Here is a 23975-nt window from a genome sequence, read left to right as displayed (position 1 = left end):
CGCTAATTTAGACGTTATGGTAATCAAATAATGACATTATGATTGATATGATTTATAGAAACATTAACAAACACAAGTCTGTTTTTTTCTTCAACTAGTGGTGCTAAAAATAAAGGGGATGGGGGGGTCTCCAACATAGTCTAGAGCTTCAGGATATTTGAAGCCAGCCTTTATTCTATAATATCTGCTACATTGATCCTAAAGTTTAAGGAACACAAATTCTTCGATTGCAGGAATTTGACCGATCTTGTGAAGGGAATCCATATCGGGTTCTTCATCGACGCCAATCGCCATTAAAGCTTTCTGCCCCCTGCTAGTCCGTCCCACACTCATAAAATTGACGTTCACATTATGCTCGGCTAGGATGTTCCCTACTTTCCCAATCATGCCTGGTTGATCAACTTGCCTGCAAAGTATAATATTCCCTTCAAGACTCACATCCACAGCAAATGACCCGACACAAGTCAAATGGGGAATCCCGTCCTTTACTTTTCCTTCAATGCTTATATCTCCTTTTTCCAGGATTGTACTCTCGAATTTGGATTGCACATTCGGGATTTGGATTTGGATTGAGTCGATTGGATTCTCGGGGAAGGAGTCCACGGATACTCTCTCTTCACTTAAGCGGAGACCCTTCTGTTTGGCGGTAAAGTCTGCATTGACAAGGTTGATGTGCATATCAGAGATCGGCTCAATGATGCCTTTGGTGATCATGGCTCGCAAGAGTCTGGTGTCGAGGTCATCTGGCCCTCTTGCTGTTCTGTAGGACACTTTGATGGTCTGGATTCCGCTTCCTCCGGCCACCAGTTGTACTGCTAGTCTTCCTAGCTTCTCTGCTAACTGGACATATGGAGCTAATTCTGATAAAACCTGCCAAATAACAATTCTTGCTACTCAGTACTTAAACTTGAGAAAAAAAATCTCATGGAGGTCTGTCAATGTCCATTATTTCAATGGGCCAAATATTTATTATTTTGTGATTTCGAATCATAATGGATTGTTACGATGGCCTGTTAAATCATGTGCGCTTTCTATTTATGTGAAGTTGCAACCTTGCAGGTGATATTTGCTGGTTGCTACCAAGAGACAATCGGAAACAACCTTCTTGTTATCACTAACTAGGGTAAGGTTGCGTACATCTAATTAGGTGGGAGCCACTTCATGGCATTGGGGTAATGAAATATTGTTTTAGAGGTCTATCAATTACCTCTGCAGGGACCATCGGTGCATTCACCGCAGTTGCAGAGAGTTCGCCTTTCAATGCTCCGACAACTGCTTCAGCTATTTCGATAGCCACTCCTTCCTGATTCATTTAGACGCGTATATATCAGTAAAAACGGAAAAATGGAGGTACATCGTACATGTATAGCCAAGAAGATCAAAAAGACGAACCTGAGCTTCTTTGGTGCTGGCTCCGAGATGAGGTGTTACAGTCACATTTTCGTGCTGCACCAATTTGCTATCCTTCGACGGGGGTTCCTCACAGAACACATCAAGTGCTGCCTGAGCAACAATACCCGAGTCCAGAGCCCTAACCAAAGCATCTTCATCGATCACACCACCCCGAGCAACATTAACGATGCGCACACCCTTCTTCATTTTAGAAAAGGTGGTGTCATTGAAGATCTTCTTGGTGGCAGGGGTGAGGGGCATATGTAGGGAGACAAAGTCAGCAGTGGACACAGCCTGCTCAAAGGATACCAGCTCGACACCAACAGCTCGGGCTCTGTCTGCTGGAGCGTAAGGATCGTGGGCAATAACATGCATACCAAGTCCTTTTGCTCGTCTAGCAACTTCTGATCCGACCTTTCCAAATCCCATAACTGCCAATGTCTTCCCCACCAAAGACACTCCTACATACTTGCTTCTTAGCCATTTTCCTGTATGTATATAGAGTGTATTAATACCATGATGATATTTACAAATCACACAACATATATGGTTTAAGTATATAAGTATGAGTTGTATTGTTTGTAAATTAGGATTTTTTTTGGATATTTGATTCTATCTACTCAATGCAATGCTCATAATTCAGGTTACATATTCACATAAGTAGGAGTATTGTGGAGGAAAAGTTTCTAGAAGCCATTTTGTTTAAGCACACCAACGTTAACCAAAGGTTATAATAAATTTTTACAAAGGCTTCAAAAGTGTACAAGATAATTTAAGTTCGACTTGATATCAACTTTATAAAATCACTCTAACTTTTAAATTTGGCTTTGTAGTGATATAACAGTCTTTATGAACTAAATTAAGTCACTTTAAAATGTTTGTACACTTTAAAATAATTATTTCTATTTATATGACAAAACTTGTTAGTTTTTTTTTAATAAAATTATTACTCTATTATATATGTACTTCGTACAACATTGAATTATTTCTTCTTTATTCAAGTTATTATTCCATATTAATTTCTTTAGTAAGATGTTACATCTGTTTTGAAATACCTGCAATTGATAGCGATATAATGATAAATTATGTGAGAAAATGTCACTATCAATTATAAGTATAATAGGTTGAGAAAAGCGGAAGTAATGTTAGCCTTGGATCTGCAGATGCGATCTGATGACAACATTTATACAATGCTCACATATAATACTGACAAGATCTACCCATTGTCGTTGAAGAGATAGTCTAAGTAAATAACGATAATTTGTAATATTAGTAAATCTCCTTTATGTGGAAGTATTTGATAGGATGGAGTTTTTAGGATTTTAATTTATTTTTTTTATTTGGTTTACTTTATTAGTATTTATTATCCTTTTATAATGATTTACAAATAGCGGTGATTGATTAGGAATTTTTGGTCACCAAAAAACAATTGTGTGTTTCTTCTGTCTTGTCAAACAAAGATCAATTTACACATATGGACAAACTCAGCAAGCCAATACTGCATCGATTCAGTGTATTTACGAAATTAACAAAGTAAATTCTTTTATACTACAGATTATAATGTATCTTAAATTATTAATAACAGAAAACTTTAAAATTCAATCATAAGAATATATGGGAAAAGTGAAAGGGGTAGAAAAAAAAAGCTTATTGGGCCATTTTAGCTTATTTTAATTCAAATAGGAAGTTGAATGGTCAAACCATTCAATTCTAATGTTTGGCAAATTAGTTGGTTCAAACATCTTATTTTTGTGAATAAGTTGTTTTTAAATAAATTGCTTATAGCAGCGGGTTAAACATCAGCTAGTCAAATCAGTTAATAAAACCAACTGGTCAAATCAGCCATTGTAATCAACTATCAGCCGTTTGCTGAACACCCAAAGTATAATTGGCATAGAGCTGTGTGCTTTAGAATTTTGAATAAATATAGTTTGGTATGTGCAAAAATATTTGATTTGGTATATCTGGTATCTAAAACAGCATAATTCGGACTCGAATTGAATATTCAGTTTTAAAATCGAATAGCAAATCCGAACTGTGATTTACAAAATCGCATCCAATTTTTTAATATTTTATTATTTATATGTTATATATGTAAAATTAAAAAAAAACTCTATTTAGTCTGTTGGGCATTATAATTTTATATAAAGTTTTTAACTTCATGTAAGTTGCATAACTAATCAATTATTAATTAATTTAGACTTTGAAAATCCAAGCATATTTCCAAAATAATTTTTTCAAAATTTATAAAATAATTTTGCTTAAAGAAAGAAAGAAACATGGACTTAAATATTTATGTGAGCAAAAATACTTAAATATTTATGTGAGCAAAAAGAGCAAAAAACAAAACAGAAATTGAAAATCGAAAAATTTCCAGATCCAAATGGAACTTGTATCTTATTTTGAACAACTATAATTAATTAATTATAGATTCATAGTTAGTAGAAGTACAATTCTTAGACGCCAAAAAAGAATAAAGTGGACGCCTGCTTGAGGAATATGCTTTCTACATTCCTACTTTATCGGTGATTTGGTACAAGAAAATTGATTTTAGAGTAGATCTAAAATCTCGATGATTATTTTCATTTTAATTTTGAAAAAAGTAAAATAAAATTTATGTCATTTTAATTAATATCAAGGTAATTTAAACATAAATTTTATTTTAATTTTATTTTTGTTGACGTAAAACAAACTAAAATGTCAATCGATAAATTTCGTTCAAATTTTATAATATAAAAAAAAATTAATTTACATAAATCGAAAATGTCAAAATATATTAAACTATTTAAACATTGAATAGAAGTATATTATTATTCCTACTAACAACGCCCATGCATGAAACATTTGTTAGCCAATTCCTTATTATCTTTTTTTTTTCGATATCTCTAAGTATTTAAGATGAAATACTATATAATTTTTTAATATTATGAAATTAGGTATTAAGAAAAAAATTTAATAAATTCACTTGATTATGATTTTTCTTATACACTATGTCAACTTTTATTTATATTTATAATTTATAATAAATGAGTGTAAAAAATTAAACCAAGTAATTTTCTTCTAGTTCTCCTTTTAAAATGAAAATTTGATCATCTTTTTCTAACAACATTTATTGCACTTTATTTTGTCCCCACATAAAGAGAATAGGTGGCAAAAATATGTTAAAGTAATGGATTGTGTCCCAAAATGATATCCTTTCCTACTTGAGCTATTAGTCACATTTGGTTTTTGATATTGATTATCAATTACTCTTGCATTAATTATTAATTTTTAATTTATAATATAGTTAAATGAGATCTTATTTGATTTATGTCAATATAAAAATTATCAATTTTTTACAATTTTTAAATTTTAATTATGTACAGTTAAAGATGCTAATGATTAAATTATTATATTGATAAATACAATAATTTAATCATTAATATCTCTAACGGTACATATTTATCAGGAAAAATTACCGTGAATAATACCACTTTTTGTTAATTTCCCTAAGATAATACCAACTATTGATTAACCATGAATAATACCAACTTAAAGGGGTGTTTTCCTAGAAAATATAGGTTAAAAATCAAAATATAGGTAATTATAAGACAAAAAAGTTGATAAATTAGTTAATAAATTAAAGTTGGTATTATTCATGATTAATCAATAGTTGACACTATTATAAAAAAAATTAACAAAAAATTATATTATTCATGGTAATTTTTCCTATTTATCACCGCAAATTAAAAATAAATAGAGTATATTTTTCCAAAACCTTTTAGCTCTTTTCTTTTTATTAAAAAAATATTGTTATTCTTCTGGGTCTTCTGTTACCTTTCTTACATCCATGATATTCCTCCTACTTTTGATCTTTTTCGGTCTTCATCAAATTATTCTGGCTTTTACTTTATTCAGGCTTTGTTGAAAAGTGATCATTGAGGGCATTGATTGATTTTGGATCATGTATTTGGAGTCGTTTCAGAATTAGGTCCTATGCTCATATTGATTTTTACATATTTTTATATTCGTCTGAAGTCGAGTGAAGTTAAATTCGATTAAAAGATCTGGTAAATATCAAGTTGTCGGGTCATTAGAACACTTTTATTTTTTCATATGCTATATTCCCATCATTTCTTTTCATTTTGTGAACATTTCTCTTTATTTAGTTTACTTTTATGGTTGAATTGAACTCTCTCCTTTCGGTTAATATTTATGAGTATTTAGTTGATACGAAGTTTTGGTATTAGACTATTAATAGATGGTATCATAAGTGCAATTTAATCCGTAGAAAGTGAATAGAGATTCAATCATACTTCCTTTGTGTTAAAATTTATTTTATATATTTTGACTAATTAAAAAAAATATAATAAAATGAAATTTTATTTGAATCATCTAATCTCATACTTTATGATATTAATTTTTTATAATTTTTAGATGTACATAGTTAAATATATGAATAATTAAAATAGCACATTAAATTACATAAAGTCAAATGTAGCAAGTATATGAGCAAAAAAAATATAAAATTTGATATTATGTTCATCAACAACTAAAAGAATAGACACCTGTCTCACAAAAAGAATATGCCAAGGTGCTTTATTTTTTCAACATATCATTAGATTTAACTTTGAATTTGCTTTATTTTTATATTTTCATGACTTTCGCCTTATATTTTTTTTTCATATTTAACTTATTTTTTTTCATCTTATTATATATTTCTCATAAAATTTTATTATATTTGTCTTAATAAATAGTTTTATACTCCCTCTTGTTCACCTTAGATGTTCCATCTACTTTTGAGACACTATTCCTCTATCACTATTAAATTGCATTTTATTATTAATCTATAAGTTAAAACATAGTCATGTGAGATCTTATTTGATTCGTTTTGATGTAAAGATTATTAATATCAACTTTTTATAATTTTTGATTGTATATAACTCAATATATTAAGGATTGAATAAGTGCATTGAATAGAGTGAATAAAGTAAATGAGAGACGAATAGGAGGGAGCATTATACATATTTATAAATATTTTATAATGTATAAACAGACATATTAAGGGTTACAAATTGCTTAAAACTTTAAAAAAAAAAAAAAAAAAGTGAGTAGATCAGAGGTACATTTTTGACTAAAAATTACACAAGATCTATTAGATTATTTTAGAAGTATTTTATTGAAGTGGGTTCCTTAATTATCATTATTTTTGTTTGTTGCTTCTCAAATTGGAAAAACAAAGTTCATACTCATTGTCAATTGGGTATTAGTTTGTAGTTGTTTTAAATTATCATGAAGTTAATTGCATAAATTACTTATTAATGAAAATTTTTACTAAAATTAGTCATTTTTTATTTGACTTGATATTTACTCTCCATTTTTTTAAATTTTTAGTGACACCATTATATGTTTTTACACACTAATCACTATTTTGATCCTTTCATATATTGATCTAGGATATATAAATAAAAATTCTTAGAAAAATAATATCATAAATATATATTAGTATTATACAACTTAATAAGATCTCAATCAGCAATATTATAATATCTACTCTTTCCATTCTAAAATATATTTCTTCCATCTGAAATTAATTACAATATTAGTGGTATAAAAGATTAAATTAATATTATTAAACTGCATAAAAAAGTTTGAAACTAAGAATTCACCACTATTATTTACGATATATCTTTAATTTTTATCATATTTTATATATTTAATTTAATTTTTAACATTTTATTTGCTGTTTCATATAAAAAAAAAGGAAAACGACAAAAAAAATACAATGGCACACAAACATAATTAATAATAATAGTTCACACAATTTATAATGGATCTTACCAGCTTTAATGGAAGCATCAGCCTGGGCCACATTCCGCGCCATAGCAGTAAGCAACGCAATTCCATGTTCCGCAGCCGCAATCGTATTCGCCGTCGGCGCATTCACCACCAAACAACCGTACTCCGTCGCAGCATGCAAATCCACATTATCAATCCCAACACCTGCTCGTCCTACTACTTTCAACTTCCCCTTCGCAGCCTCAAACACCGCGCGATTCACCTTCGTTCCACTCCGAACAATCAACGCATCGTACTGCGAGATCTTACTGCACAAATCCTCCGCCGACAGATCGTAAATACAATCCACATCTCCAAACTCCTTCAAAACGGAAATCCCGGCTTCTCCGAGTTTTTCGGAGACGAGGATCGTCGGTCGGGTTTGTTTGAATCCTGCACCGTTTGAAAGATCGTTGAGAGAAGTTTCGATTGATGGTGATAGATCAATGGTGTTTGATTTGAAAGCATTGTTTATTGTTTTGAGTTGATCATTTTTTGGATTTTTGAGTGAAATTTTACGGAAGATTTTTGAAGAACTGAGGAAAGAGAGGTTATCTGGATTCGATGATGATGATGATGATTTAGGGAAATGGGTATTGTTGGTGAGAGATGAGAAGATGGAAGGGGAAGTTGCAGAGGAAGCCATTTTTGTGTGCTTCAAAAAATGTGGGGATGGTAATAATGGTGGAAGGGTGGGTATAAAATAGGAAAAAGAGTTGATGATTTTTGACTAAGGGTTGTTGAGAATTGAGATGGGAGAAATATATAGGAATGTAAATGAATGGGATTGGGAAGGAGTTGGCTTAGTTTTTATTTGGGAGAGGAGACGACATCTAATTATGGGATATTTTCATGTGTTATTAGGTGCTTGTTGGGGTCACTGGGCTTATTAAAAAGAACGGTTATTTCTTAAAGTTCAAACTTTTGGGGGTGTCATTACACATCTCAAAATACTGGGATATATCGATTTTGAGTAAGTTTTGTATAAATTTAGACCGTATGGAATTGATAATCGAAATTTAAAGAATTTTAAATGAAGGGTTTTGTATGAATTTATGTCAACATGGTGGACTAAAAATGATTTTAAAAGCATAAAATAGTTGTATGCGACAGTATTTTTGAGAGACGCACCTTATAGATGGTCAAATAGCTCCTTTTAGTACATATTATAATAATATAAGTTTTTTATTTTAAGTCGTCTCACCGAAAAACTTTGTCTAACAAAAGAGTACCAAGAGTAGGATTTGAAAATGATAGGGAGAGTTTAGAGTAATGATTTAGGTAGTGGATCACAATTTTTTAGGTTTAAAACATTTTCATTGTTGTTGTTGAGCCAACCTAACATGTCAAGAGTTTTAGTAAATTATTTTCTTATCATTACATTGTTCTTTAAAAAATTTATAATTTTACTTTTAATTTTATTTAAATTTTTTTATAAAAATGGATTAATATATTATTTTAAATGCTTTTCCGAATACTACTATAAATTCAATATACGTAAACTAACCACAAATAATATACAGATTTCGACCAAACCAAGATGAAGAAAACTGAAAAATTTTGACTAAATTGAAAAATGAGTAAATATCGTAAAATTTTAGACCACTTTTATTGGGATGAGTTATCTCATATCGATAAATTGAAAATGGTGTGCACGCTTTATAAGCTATTAGAGACCTTCTTCCCACAGCCATATGGTTTTGGGATGGTATATATCTTCTTGGCTTATGAAGTGTGTGCACTTGTGTCCCCCCGTTAATATGCTGACATTCACAATAAGTCCAGCCTAATTTTACATGGTATCCGAGCCGATGGTTCGATCAACAATTTAAAAATGGTAGGTTCGAAAAGAATGGCGTTCCTACCCTAATTGATTACTCCCACATGCGAACTTGACGGAGGTTTGTGAGGGGGATGTTGAGATGAGTTATCTCACATCGATAAATTGAAAATGGTATGCACGCTTTATAAGCTATTAGAGACCTTCTTCCCATTGCCATATGGTTTTGGGATGGTATATATCTCCTTAGCTTATGAAGTGTGTGCACTTGTGTTCCCTGTTAATATGCTGGCATTCACAATAAGTCCAGTCTAATTTAATATGGTATCAGAGTCGAAGGTGGTTCCTGGTATGATGTGGCTCACATGTGAGGAGGAAGTGTTGGAAATACTTCACATGTGAGACAAGATCCCACATCGATAAAATAGTGGGTTGTTGACTTGTATATATAGTGGGTGAGCTAATCTTCCTACTACCATATGGTTTTGGGAAATAATGAACCTCACCAAGTGTATGTGCAAGTCAACGCTCTTGACTCGTGAATTTGTAGTCTCAAGCCCACGGGTCTCCCGTGTCCACACGAGTGGGCCACAGTGGAAATTATGTGACGAATTGTAACGGCCTAATAACTTTCTTCGTTTTTTTATATTGTTCACTTTTATTTTAAATAATAGCTAGAACTCTGAGTTATTGAATTAATAAATTAACACAATATTTTATTCAAATAATTGTAAATTAGAATAATAACTTCATTGCATAGAGGAAATGATTGAATATTTTGTTTTAACCAAGTAAATGACGTAATAATTTTATCAAACAAAGAGAAAAAGAAATGAATGTATAAGTCAAATTTTTTCATTTCCCCCTAAAATACTAATTTATCCATTTTTTTGCTAATAAAAATAGTTACTCCTTCCGTTTTTTTTGTTTATCCACTTTAAGATTTTTCATTTTAGAAGAGAGAAATTTAAACTTGATTTTTGACGCATATTTTGAAGACAAAATTGATGCAAAAGAAATTTAATTATATTTTTTACAATTTTTTATAATGCATATTAAAAGATATCCAGACTTAAAATTTACTTTGAAATGCGTGAAAAAGTAAAATGAAAAAAAAAAAAAGGGAGGGATTACATTTTAAAAAAAAGTCTGCCACATTGTGGACTTGTAGAGTTGTGGTGATAGGCGGCGCATTCAGTCAATAGGATGTTGATGTTAATATTTGGAGTGCCACCCAATGACTATAGTTTAAAAATTAATTTGTAATTAAAAAATAAGAGTTATTGTGTAATAGCAGGTCTTGGACGAGATGTTCTCATAAAGAGACTGTTAATTTGGGCTAGTCTAATTAGCGCGTGTAATAATTTGAGTTTTTTTTTAATTTTTTATTTTGTGGACATTTTCAATTTTGATTTTAAAGATATCAATTTTGAACTTAAAGGTAACAATTTTCAAAATTGATACCTTTAAGGTCAAAATTGATAAATGTCAAGAAAATTGAAATGTTGTTATACGCACGTGAAGTGAGCCGGCCCACCCTTTGTCTTAACTTGTGACGATCTCGTCCAAGTTTTTGTGATCGTGTAATTGTTTTTAATGTTGTTTCAATTTGTAATTTTAAATCGTTCTATTTGTTATTTTTACGAATTTTTCTATTTACATCACAAATTTTAGACATACTTAACTTTATTCATCTCATTTTAATATTTCAATATTGCTTTTGGACCCTATATATATTTTCAGTATCTTAATTTTAACATTTATATATTATATGTAGTTCCCATATATTTCTCACTAATTTTATTAAAATATTTTTTATTAGTTGTAGTCTTTATATTTATTTTACTGACTTTATTTTAATATTTTTTAAGGGTTATAATACTTATGGCCCTTATGGTTGTAAATAAAAATCAACAGATTACTTTATTAACATTTATATTAAGCTTTCAAGAGAATCTTTTAAACCAACTAATGTGAGAGCAATTAATGTATAAGGCATTTTTAACTTGTTTTTTCATCTTTTTCAATTCAATAAGCTTTAGGAAAATCTTTTAAAAAGTATAAGAGAATTAAATAAAAATAGAAAAAAGTCATCAATTATATTAGTCTCCAAAGCATCTAAAATTAAAAGCAGTATTGAAGTGGTGTAGGATTCCTTTTTATACATAGCCATAATCATTTCCCTTTTTTTTAATGCTAATGACCTTATTTTTCCTTCATTAAATTTATTATTTAATAAAATAATAAATTTATTATCTAAAAAAATTTATTTTTTAAATTTTTGTGAAGCAAATGAGACTATTTGAGATGGACCAAAATAGAAATAGAACTATTTCATAGGAACAAACCTAGGAAAGAGTATATAATGTTTAATGTGTATCCTACTACCAATTACAACAAGACAAATCAAAGTCCAACATTACTAGGCAGCCAGGTTTGATCAAGGACCCAGCAAAAATCATGATCAGCTACTCTTATGAGAGATCGCCTCTTAAAGAGACGACCTCAAAACAAGAAGCCCACATTCTTATTTTCTCTTTAATTGGTATCAATTGGACTATTTAGCCCATATATTTAATATGTCTTTTAGAAAGACCGTCTCTCACAACAATTTGTTAATCATGATACACAACAGGTCAACGGCATATGGGCCAAAAAAAACCTATACATGATGTTTGTAACAAAATAGTAGTAGTAGTTTCAAGTTGAAACTTTAAAGTATTACAAAAATGAGCAAAAATTTGAACAATAACAAAAAAATCAAAGTAATAGAATCATAAACCTAAGTCCCTGGTTGTATGTCAAAAGGGACTCAACAATCAGCATATATGTACTTCTGTCTGTTTTTGCTGCACATAAAGCAACCTCTTATCTTGGTCTTTCATTGATCAGCTTAGCTCCCATATATCTGACAAAGAGATTAGACATTTATAAGTAGTTGTTCGCGGGAGCTATTAGCCGGTTTGAGTACCTGAAAGTATTGACTGATTGGGTAGCCGTTAAGTTGGTTGTTATGGAGATCGGAGATGTTTGGCAAATTTATTTGTTGGTTGTTGGTTGTTTATTGGAGAAATATCAGTTCGAAACGCTAAAAAGTTTATGAAAAGTTACTCATACAGTTGGTTTAAAAGCACTTTTTTGGCTGTTTTACCAAAAAAAAGTCAATTATAAATAGTTGTTAAGCTTGAACTATTGGCCGGTTTGACCAGCTGAAAGTATAGGCCAATTGACTAGCCGTCAAGTCGGTTGTTATAGAGATTGAAGAAGTTTGGTAAAAAAAAATTTTGGTTTTTGGATGTTTATTGGAGAAAGAAACACCGGGTCAAAAAGCCAAATGTTCATGAAAAAGTTACTCATAAGCCCATTTTCGGTTGGTTTAAAAGATTTTGTCGAAAATACTTGATATGTGAATAAGATACCAAAATAGGGTATTGTAGACTTGCATGTTAGTGAGTAATCATCCTAATATCATATTATTTTGTGAAAGAGTGAACTTTATCAAGTGTGTATGCAAGTCAAAGCTCATTATCCGTGGATTTGTGGGCCCACAAGGTGATTAAGTGACGAAGTATTCACAACCTAAAAGGTTTATGCTTATAAATCAGTTTTCAGTTGGTTTAAAGCATTTTTTGGCTGTTTGACTAATAAAAAAAGTCAAAAGTCAACTAAAAAACCATTCGTCAAACGCCCCCATAGTGAAGTACTATGGTAAAAGATAGATGTTAGCTACAAACTATATTGTATTACCTGCCAAGCATTAGAACAGTGGCCTGAGGATTGGTTCCAGGAGAGACAGTCAAAATGGAACCATCCACAACTCTGAGAGCATCAATGCCCATCACTCGAAGATCTTCATCGACAACCTTTCCAACAATGCATCCACCATGATAGTGCCATATAGTACTCACAGTCCGTCGACAGAATTCACCCATTAACAAGTCATCAGATTGGTCAATAGGCATTGCAGGTCCAAGAAATCTGAAGTCTCTACCCCCAGGCCTCGTAAACCTAAAATCATCCATGGACCGGCTTCTTAGAATCTCCCCTATTTTACGCATGCCTGATACACACAACTGCAGATCTTGTGGGTCACTGAAATAGTTGAACCTGATAGTTGGGTTTAGCCTAATATCTGTCGAAGCCAGCTGAAGCGAACCAGATGAAACCGGACCTGTGATTTTCTCCATGAGTGTGGCGACGGTTAGATAAAGAGGAGATGAAGGTGATCGAGTAAAAGCAGAATGTGATACTGCAGATAATGGGATCACATTCGATGCAGCTTCTACGTATGCCCCTGATTTGGTGATACCAACTACTTGAATTAGCGAATGCTCTAAAGGCGTTGGTGGCACAATCGAAATCCCATTTCTCGGGTTATCGTATAGAAACTGGCCTACATAAGGCGAGTGATGGGCAACCGGAATACCCCATGACGACAGGTATGGCCTTGAACCGATCCCACTAAGTAAAAGAAGCTGAGGAGTCCCAATTGCACCTGCGGAAAGAATAACCTCTCCTTGATCACGCACCATTGCGTGATGATAACGGCCTAGTGCATCGCGATAAACCACTCCGATTGCTGACAATTTCGAGTTTGATGCTGAATTTGTAGCAAGTATAACCCTCTGCACACTTGCATGAACAGCTACTTTTATATTTGCAGCCCCGGCAAAGTTCAAAAGATCCGCAGCACTATGCCTTCGACCAGAAGGATCAAATATCGAACCCCCAATTTTTGTTCCTAAAACGTGTTCCAAACTGAAATCATTGTAAGGGCCAACACCAGCTTCCAACAGTCCATCTCTAACAGCAGATTGCCAACTTCTCAACTCGGGTCGAAACACAATAGAATTCTCAACCCATTCATATGACTGATTTACCATTCTTAAATCCCAAGTAATACCTGATTTCTCGTAAAAGTCTTGATCAGCTCGACTATAAAACCCGGCATTTATAGCACTGCTTCCGCCTAGAACCCGACCACGAGTATTAGGCACGCCCTCCTCTGAAGTAAATGCTTGTGCAGGAGAATCAAACGTATCAATCTGCAAAAGGCCTGACAAAAATCCCTCTTGTGTCATCAAGTTTGGATTCCTGTAGGGTACTCCTCCTCGTTCGAGCAATAGGACCTTGTATTCTTGTGACAATGTAGCAGCTAATGGACACCCAGAAGTTCCACCTCCAACAATTATATAATCATAATAGTCTTCTATCGGAAACTCAGTGGCGTTCATAGTAAATTGGAGATATGCAGGAGCTGCAAGGTCATTGAATAATGCATCCGAGATTATGCACTATAGTGAAAATTGCCACAAATTTTAACGCAAATATACTATTGCTTCTAAGTAGACATTTCATAGATGCAAGAACGAATACATGATACTAGTATAAGGTAAGCCGAACATCTATCTCTAACTCGGCTAAGTTATCAATCTTATGTGTTATACTTTACACATTTCAATATATATAAATAGTGTTTTAATCAAATCACCCAGGCCATTGCCTAGACAGACCCGAGCGTAGATTCCCCCTGAATAGATGGTCTAAATGTCCAACATATAATACCTTTGATGCTACCATTTAGTCTAAAAATTACATATATCCATGATGGGAAGAACTGTAGAAAGATTTATAATTTGCTCTGTTTAATAACATGTGGAGCTCTCAAAAACTACTGATCATATCTATATGCATTAAAACTGGCTTAGTTGATTAATTTGCATACAAAAGTAACTTCATAAAGCTCTTTTTTGTTAAGGTCAAAAGAAGAAATTGTTAATCAAACTATGTTCCTTTAGAGTATACTGGTATGTATCCAACCCAAAACCTATTTATGGACCCACCCTTTTGACTCACTAAGTTGAAAGACAATTTTTACTTGGTTGCATACATTTGACCCCAAAAACCCATCTGAAGTGGGAGTCACATAATGGAATTTGGGTAACGGAATGTTGTTGTTAGTACATTAGGATGGCCATGAAAGTTTATAAAAACCTTGACATTCCTGAATAAACAAGCACTCCAAAGGTCCACAATCATCATCATCATATCGGTATTCCGCTCATAGAAACTATGATAAGAGTCTGAGGAGGGATAGAATACAGCAAACCATATTTCATGATTAGAATTTAAGATGCTGATTGTTCACTCTTAAAAAACCAGAATACAATGGGGATTATGGGCATTATAATTGCAGAAAATTCCACCAAAAATTGTCTGTTCAAGAGCATTTCATGTTTGTATCTTGATGCAAAATTCACAGAACTAGAGCTATCCAAATCCATCACATATACATAAAGAAGTACAGAATGCAGAAAATACAACTACAAATTCATCACATGCATAAACAATTTCATAGAATCTCTCAAAGAAATTTCTGTTAAAGTTGAAAAACCCATAGTCAAAATAAGAGAATTCTTGGAAACAATTCATCGAACAGATGGGCATCAAAATAAAAACATACCCTCTTGCGATTGTGCTCTGTTAAACCCAAAAAAGCTAAGAAAGATCAAGATTAGCAGCCATGTTTCCCAGCATTTAGCATAAAATAAAATGGGTATCTCCATTTGCACCATTTTCTTGAAAGATTTCTCAGTTTCTTGAAGTTGTTAACAGAATCCCCAAAAGAGAATGCAACTCAAAGATGAAGTGAGAGAAAGAAAATTAATGGCTGCTGAGAATGAGCAAGTGTAGAGAGAGAAAGGGAAGGGAGAGGAGAGAGAAAGGGAAGTAGGTATGGTTAGAAATTCGGTTAGAAAGTGGTTAATTCTGGAGGAAGAGTAAATCAATTAATGGATAATTTGAATTGTTTATAGCAAACATAATTCAAGTACATGATGATTTGATCTTATTATCTTTACCGCCTTTCTTTTTGAATTTCTTACTTGCCTTCTCTATACTTAGCAATTGCAAGATTGCCCCATCTTTGCTCCTATTATTTCTGTTCTGAAATACTCGCTATATAGCAAATTTTAACACTATTTATCGTTTAAACTTATTTATATATAGCGGCTAATGTATTTAAAAAAATGTAGGCAAGTCGAATCTTGTTTGAATCGTCAAATCGGCTAATGTGTATAATTCAATATATAAATGATCAAAATAACACATTAAATTGCGTAAAAAGTCAAATATAACAAGTATAGTGAAACAGAGGAAATACTATATCCTTTAACGCGTCTTTACTCTCGACTAGTCTTAATTAGTTACAAAGCACATTAACACCTCTTTACTCTAGACTATTCATTTGAATAAGTTAAAAAGAGAGATAAGGTATTTTTAAAGAAAAATATAGATATTTTCCGGTTTGATGAGAATGCATTTAAAATAGTTTGGGCGACAATTAGTGGAAAGAGTAATTTGAATTGGAGAATCAGACAAAATATAAGTGGATAATAGAATTAAGTGGTTAGGTTAGAGAGAGATAATAAATTAGTAAATGAGATTAAAAGAAAAAAGTCGAATTATTGCCAAAAAAGAAAAGAATGCAAAGTGAGTGGGACAACTAAAATGAAAAAGTAGTGCAGATTGAGAGGGACCAAAATAAAATGAAAAGTAGTTCAAAAATAAAAACAATTTAAATAAGTGAGACGGACCAAAATAGTATATGATGCTAAATGAGTGAGATGAAATGAGTATTTATTATTTTCCTCTCTTATTTCTCTCGGGCTCGTAAAAATACAATCAAATACAGTCATTGGAAAATACTTATTATTACATATTAAAATAGTATAAAATAAGTTTATACAAGACTTTTACCAAAATAAAAGAGACAACTCAAAATGGTAAATGATAGTGAATGAGATGGACAAGGCGAGTATGTTCTCTACAAAGGGTGTTTAACGAAGATTTGATGGTTGGTAGCTGTAAGCTTATTGGAATGACTTAATTGATTGGTTTTTATAGTGTTTGGCAAATGACTGATACCTAATTGAAATGACTGGTTTTACGGGTTAATTTACCAAACATTACCATTAAATAGTTTGACTACCCAATCATCTATTTGTGTCAATATAAGCTATTTTATCATTTGATTTTATCAGCTAATTTTAAACTAACTAGAAAAAGTGCATGGTTGTAAATTATACTCTCTCGTATCCAATAAGATCACCCCATTTATTTTTTACATACTATTCAATGCACTTACTTAATATTTAATACTCCTTCCTATCCACCACAAGTGTTTCATTTGCTTTATGCACTCTATTTAATCCTTATCTCTAATTGTGCATAATTAAACATTATGAAAAGTTGATATAAATAATCTTTGTATTGAGATGAATCAAACAAGATTCCAGATGACTATATTTAAACCTATAGATTAATAATAAAATACAAATTAAGAGTAAGAGATGAATAGTGTCTAAAGAGCAAATGGAATACTTGTGGAGAATAACAGGGAGTATCATTTTTTATGCATGACGAAAAATAATAAAATATTAATATTATTAATCCTTCATTGAGATAAATTAAACAAGATACCACTTAACTCTTCCATTAAGCGATGAAAATTGAACTTTTATCACGGGTGAACGGGATATGTTCTTCTTTATGTTACCTTTTCAAATTTAAATTGCTTGAATATTGTTATATTGTGGTTGTATATGTCCATATTTGCAAAGACTAAATAATTTGCAAGAGATTTAGAAGTGTTCACATAAATCACTTACAGAAGCTGATAAATCAACTGTATAAGAAAAAATGTGTTTGTTTAAATTTCCTACATCTTACTTGATGGTATACTGACTAACAATTGCAACACATCATAGTAGTTATAATCGTCGAACCACGATGACATAATGCTTCATATATATGTCCTATAAGTTCTTGTTGTTTTTCGGTTAGAAACTAGCTTCCTCTGTCGATGGCCGTCTCAAGAAATATCGCAGACTATTTCCGACCACCTAAAGCAAAAGTATCGTGTTAGACTAAGGTATTTAGACGAACGAACATTCAAATATCGGAGATGAATCTAACGCTGTTTACCTGCGGGAGAGGCTTCATTAGGGCTTTGCCTCGATAACTAACATGAAATTTAGCCTTTGCGAGTAAGCCCTGTACATGAAGCAAAAGTAAGGGATCACAAATTTTTGTGTGAGATGGTCCTACCCACCGTGAGACGGTCCCACTCATGGGTTGAATAGCCCAACTAATACAACTATGAGCATATACGCTTCTTGTTTTGATGTTGTCTCACTGAAAGACGGTCTCTCACAAGAGTAACTCAGAAGGGAATGGTCTGCCTCAAGGAATCATTTTGAACGAAAAGAAAAGGGCTACTAACATGTAGCATTGCCAAAGAGGTGCCTAGTGTCGCATGATTCATTAATTTGGGCTACTAACATGTAGCATCGCCAAAGAGGTGCCCAGTGTCGCATGATTCATTAATTTGGGCTACTAACATGTAGCATCGCCAAAGAGGTGCCCATTGTCGCATAATTCATTAATTTTCACGCGAAATGAAAATTGAAAAAAGTATATTATTTTATGGTGGTTTTGGTCGCAAATTGGGAATTAAAAAAGTGATTTAGCTAGCGAATTATATTACACTGGAGCAGCCATTTGCAAGAGTGATCTTGAGTCATGTAATTTGTTGTAATTAAAAACCTCCGATTTCCGCAAGCAAATATTGTACTTTCTAAATGCATTTAGTCAAGCCATATAAAATTCTATCAACATAAAAGCTTCAGGGTAAAGAAAGGAGAAAACAAAAGATAAAAAAAAGGAAGTTAAGAAAACTTAAATCACCTCGGTGTCGAATTCTCCAGATTCAACAAAAATGTTAATGTCACTAATTATTTTCACAAGATCCACCAACAATCCAGGACGATCCGCAGTTTCAACATAAAGCAAGCTGCAAGATGCAAATTACTGTCTGATTATGCACACACAAGGTATGTAGTTAGGACCGAAAACACACATAGGTATCTTGCATTTCTTTCTAGTGGAAAAGGATAGTGCAAAAATACGATTTTGGTAACGGTCGCAATAATGGTTGCGTAACGGATTTCACGGTCAAAATCAATGCGGCCTATATTTTCGTGGCGGTAAACTCAAAAACCTTTATAATACAGTCGCGATACAGTGTTGTGGCCTTATTTTTGCACTATGTAAAGGCCGCAAAAGGGGGGAATTAAGAAAAGGAACCAGTCTAAGTCTAGTGAGAGCCTTTACCCCATCTCAGAGAAATGGAAGCAAACAAGGAGTCTATACCCCATGTTTGGCATAGGGCGTATAAAATGAAATATGGATATGCAGCAAGTATGCTATTGTGACATTCTTCTTTAGTCTTAAGCGTGTCTAAGCAATCCCTCCACAGCTTACCAAGAACATGACATGAAGTTTGATAAATACATTTGGAGCTGCCCATGGGCCACTTTGGCATTAAATTTTTGGATATGGAGTAAGGATGGAGAATCCCCTCATGGTAAGGGAGAAGGGAAAATATTCCTTTCCGTAGATGGCGAGAACCAAACCCTTGTCAGTAAAAGAGAAAGCCTTCAACCACTAAACCAATCCACGATTCTCCACTTTGGCAGTAACTTAGATGCAACTCATATGCAAGACATCTATAAGATAGAGAGTGCAAGACTATAAGACATGATGCCCATGTTATTGCTAATCAGGGGCGAAACCAGAAAATAAAAATTAAAGGGAGCCGGGAAACTATGAAACAATATTAACGATATATAATTGAAAATTTTGCAGGGCTGAACTAAAAAAATAGGTCGCAAGAATAGATTGCAAAAGTAAGCCGTGAGGCTGGCCCCTATTTGCCAAGCTAGAGTAATTTAGTCTTCAGGTAATCGATAACTATTCTTCGGGACATGCCAATAAAAAACTATTTAGAAATATACATTTTGGCAATGCTAAATAAAAAACAATTTGGTTATCAGACAGGAACACTAAGGTTAAGATTAAATAGTGTTACCTGCGATTAGGTCCATCGTCAACAATACTTATGTGGGTTGCTATATCAACATCAACCTGTTCAATTTCACAAACCATTTAATAAAAGAACAAGCATAATTCCCTATCCTGAGCTACTGTAAACCAATATCAAACGATTAAATTGACGATCGAACATGATTGTTATCTCAATGAAACAGGTTTTTTTGGTGAAAAACCTCTCAATTACCCATCAACAAACATACTATGAAAATCCAGAATGTGAGTGAAAAAAACGAAGAAAGTAAAAGAAAACAAGAGGGGAAAAAGAAAGAGAATAGATTGAACAATTAGGGTATGTTTGGATGAAAGGAAATGGAGGGAAAGGAAGGGGAAGGATATGGGCGATGAGTAATCCCTTGTTTGGATTATAAAATGGGAGGGAAGGGATTTGGAGGGGAGAGATTCGGATGGATGGTTTTTGTTAAGATATCAATCTTTCCAAAGTTGAAAAGATTTGAACGGAAAACTTGCATCTCCCTTCCTTTCCCTTCCCCTCTAAACAAACAAGAGTTACTTCCTTACCATTTCTTTTCCCTTCCTTTCCCTTCTCTCCCTTCCATTTCCTTTACTTTCTTTTGTCTCCAAGTTGTTATCCAAACAAGTGTTAAGGTCAGTCGGTATTTATATTTCAAGTGTCATACACAACAAGAAAATGAAGAACCTCGGACAGAACAAATAATAGATAATCAAACATTAAGTTCAGTAGAAGATGTGTAACCTCTTGTTTTGGAGGTGTAATTCCAAAAGCTGCTCCCATTGCTAATTGAGCACTTGATTCCTAAAAAATCAGAATGGCGCAATGTAAGCACATAATATAACAATATTATTTTTCTTTAACTATCAGAGTGTACTTCAAACTTGAAATAAGCTTGGTATAGATGATTACTGGATGGTATTTAAGCAGATTGTTAATGATAGTCAAACGAATCGACTCCAGCAATTCGGGATCGTCAACTTTTCTTCCAGTATCACTACAAGTAAACCTCACAGTATTAACTGAGATGCATTTCCGTGCAAAAATTATTTATTTAACATTTATGAACAAGTAAAACTTCATTCAAGCAAAGGCGTAAAATAGTTTTCTTTTAACAGTTCCCCTTTACAACCTAGGTAAATCACAAGTACACAAACCGACTAATTTCGAGAAGTTAAAAGTGAACTTGCAGAAATCCTAAAAGAATACTTTATAAAACTTCAAAACAGATGTTAGTTGGGCAATCAATTAAAGCTTTGAAACTAGTTTATTTAACAAGGAAATATACAAGATTAATTTCCTAAAATTAAGTGTCAACTCATGAACGTACAAATATGATGCCATACACCATAGTTAGCTAGAAGGAAAATTTACACATACTTCTACTGGTACAATTGCTACTCATCTTATTTTCACGCTATCCAATGCACTATTTAGACCTTTAAAATCTTTACTTGTGCACAAGTAAAAATTATAAAATGTTGATATCATGAAAATATGCATTGAAACAAAACAAACATGATCCTACTTGTCTATGTTCTATGTTACCCGGACTCTTCATTTTGCTTCACTTTCCTGTATCCGGTCCTTGATGCTTGGATATTGTATGACACTTAGACCGACGTATTTGACACTTAGACATGTACCAGTATCCGACATCAGTAACCAAGTCCAAGTAACATAGTCTATGTTTGTTTAATGTTGTTAGATGATTAGTGACTGTTATGCAAACTTAGCAACTATTAAATGGGAGGAAGTATATAATAACATGAGCTGATAGATATATTAGTATTGGTATGGAGCATGCAACAAAAATAGTAATAATAACATCACCAAGCTAGTCCTACGATCGATGAAGGCAAAGCACAAAAAGAAATTAGTAAGAAAAATATCCATTAGTAGCACCGGACATACGCTTTAGTGATGGCAAAGGTGTTGTGCTTCCCAGATGAATCCAGAAAGACATTTGCCTTCACAACATTGAGCCCAAGGTTTTTCAGTGCATTCATCTGGAAACCAGATTGTAAATGGTCACATGATTGTCACATTAGATCCATAGTAGAGTAATCACATAAAGTCCATAACTTGAATAAGATACAAAACAATCAGAGTCGACAAATACATACATAATATATATGAAATACTTCTATCAGTCTATGAAGCAAATATTAACATATGTATTTGGTAACATACAGTATCAAGAAGGGCACCGAGACGATGACCGAAGGTTATCTCCACAACGGTCGCTTCCGGATCAGAGTCTAGATCAATGATCACTTTAGGAGTAGGAATATCTTCTGTTTCAGGGTTAATTCCATCCTGATAAAAGTATATCACCACAAAATGCAAATTAAAGCAATAGAAATTTAGGTTTCCAAGAAGCTAATTCATCAATAACGTCATCATATATCTCGCTCATAGAAGTTATGATCAAGGTCTATCGAGGGTCAAAGACGACATACCAAATCATACCATACCATTATTAAAGCAAGTAATGAGGTTGCGGCGAGTCAGACCCTCGACTCGAGAGTGGAAGCTAATCATAGGTCAAAAATTGAAACCTATAAAGTAAATTATGTCAAATACCTCTACAGCTGCAGACAATGATGCTTGTGTACAAGTAATTGGTAACTTTGAAGAATATAATCTGATAAACCCAAATGATTACATGTAAGAAACCCAATTCAAAACAAAACTACAAGTGGGGAAAATAAATACTATGATTGATCTAAAATAAGCTAAGCAAGAGATAATTAAACTATTTTAGAGTATAGTAAAAACCTAAGCTCTAATTTTCAACCATAGAAGGCAGATCTTCCTATAAATTGACAAAATATTCAAGAGTATGAAATAATTTACAACATTATACCAAAAAGTAAATCAAACCCAGAAAATTAATTCCAAAAACAAATAAAACCCAGTAAATAAATTCCAAAAATAAATCAAACCCATCAAATCAATCCCAAAAAACAATCAAAAATCAAGGAAAAGAACATACCTCAGACGTGGGGAAATGCAGATCTTAGAGGGGGAGAAAGCAAATACGGGTTTAGCAGAAAAAGGGAGTTCATTAGTAGTACAAACAGCATGAACAGTAGCAGCTAAACTCCCGGAAACCATAGCAACAGCCATATCTGTTTATTCTTACAAATTAGGACCAAGATACACAAACAAAAAGGGGAAAAGAGAGAGAAAGGAGGAAGATATTGAAGAAATGGAGGAAATTAAATAGGTGGGAAAGAATATCTAAGAAAGTAGTTGGACGATAATGTTGTCGTTGTATTATCCGCCATTAGTGTAAGTGTGTGAAAGATAGAAAGAGACTTTTTTTTTCTTTTTTTTTTTTGTTCTTTGTATCAATTACATGGAAATTTCGTCGTTTGTATGAATTTGTTAATTATTTTATTGAATTTATATTGAAATTTGATTGAGTAAAATTATTTCCGGCTGTGATTGAATTGTGATAAGAAGGATGATGAGGAAATAGTGACGCGGTGACGCGTCTAGCTATTTCTTGTGTTTTCTCCAACTTTTGTCCGTCCATGATCCATACATGGATTTTTATTTTTCATGGAAAATATCTAGAAAGTTAATTTGTTGCTATTTTAATCACATATAATTTTTATTCAAAATTTGATAGAAATTTGATATTAAGTTATAACTTGAAAATATAGGAGTAATTTATAAAGTTGAATAAAAAAAAATAAAAATATATCAAGATGTTTTTAAAATAACGTATAAAATAGAGAGTATTAAGAATGATGCAAAACAAATTATATACGGTTTTTCTTGAAAAATATCAAATATTTACCATTATTGATATATAAGGTATGAATGGGGATAGACAAATGAAATCTCATTTGACTTGAATTGAATTATGATTTGAGTTGAGTATCAACTGAAAATGAAATTAATGTATTGATCAAGGTAAATATAATGCATAAAAATATTTCAATTGAGCTCATAAATTGAAGTATTTATGTCGGATAAAATTCTAAATTCGATTATCACCTTTTCATAAAAAAATATGATAAGACTTTTTTTCTTTTAATTAGTTAAGCT

The 23975-nt window shown here is 32.5% G+C and overlaps 3 protein-coding genes across 4 annotated transcripts; all 3 read right to left on the bottom strand.

The window, feature by feature from the left end:
* Positions 1 to 20: 20 nt before the first annotated feature.
* LOC130824374 (D-3-phosphoglycerate dehydrogenase 3, chloroplastic-like) lies at positions 21 to 8035 on the bottom strand. The gene is made up of 4 exons (XM_057689353.1): positions 7213 to 8035; positions 1393 to 1880; positions 1208 to 1303; positions 21 to 870 (listed from the first exon to the last, which is right to left on the bottom strand). The coding sequence occupies exons 1-4, from the start codon at positions 7853 to 7855 to the stop codon at positions 199 to 201; spliced, it is 1899 nt and encodes a 632-aa protein (XP_057545336.1). The 5' UTR covers positions 7856 to 8035; the 3' UTR covers positions 21 to 198.
* A 3251-nt stretch (positions 8036 to 11286) lies between these two features.
* LOC130824369 ((R)-mandelonitrile lyase-like) lies at positions 11287 to 17462 on the bottom strand. The gene is made up of 3 exons (XM_057689344.1): positions 15453 to 17462; positions 12737 to 14246; positions 11287 to 11897 (listed from the first exon to the last, which is right to left on the bottom strand). Exons 1-3 carry the CDS (start codon positions 15562 to 15564, stop codon positions 11858 to 11860), a joined length of 1662 nt encoding a protein of 553 aa, XP_057545327.1. The 5' UTR covers positions 15565 to 17462; the 3' UTR covers positions 11287 to 11857.
* A 139-nt stretch (positions 17463 to 17601) lies between these two features.
* On the bottom strand, positions 17602 to 23244 carry LOC130824371 (ACT domain-containing protein ACR11). Of its 2 annotated transcripts, none has more exons than XM_057689349.1 (10): positions 22912 to 23244; positions 22500 to 22560; positions 22107 to 22232; positions 21828 to 21922; positions 20826 to 20910; positions 20658 to 20717; positions 19920 to 19975; positions 18737 to 18842; positions 17975 to 18043; positions 17602 to 17892 (listed from the first exon to the last, which is right to left on the bottom strand). In XM_057689349.1, exons 1-10 carry the CDS (start codon positions 23043 to 23045, stop codon positions 17830 to 17832), a joined length of 855 nt encoding a protein of 284 aa, XP_057545332.1. In that variant the 5' UTR covers positions 23046 to 23244; the 3' UTR covers positions 17602 to 17829. The 2 variants fall into 2 exon arrangements, with proteins under 2 accessions (XP_057545332.1, XP_057545331.1); XM_057689348.1 differs by having other exon boundaries at positions 22500 to 22570; positions 22913 to 23244.
* Between the last annotated feature and the right edge of the window lie 731 nt (positions 23245 to 23975).

The sequence above is a fragment of the Amaranthus tricolor genome, chromosome 9, assembly GCF_026212465.1.
Source record: "Amaranthus tricolor cultivar Red isolate AtriRed21 chromosome 9, ASM2621246v1, whole genome shotgun sequence".
NCBI lineage: Eukaryota > Viridiplantae > Streptophyta > Magnoliopsida > Caryophyllales > Amaranthaceae > Amaranthus > Amaranthus tricolor.
The sequence above is the reverse complement of the archived record's forward strand: the minus strand, read 5'-3'. Positions and strand labels throughout refer to the sequence as shown.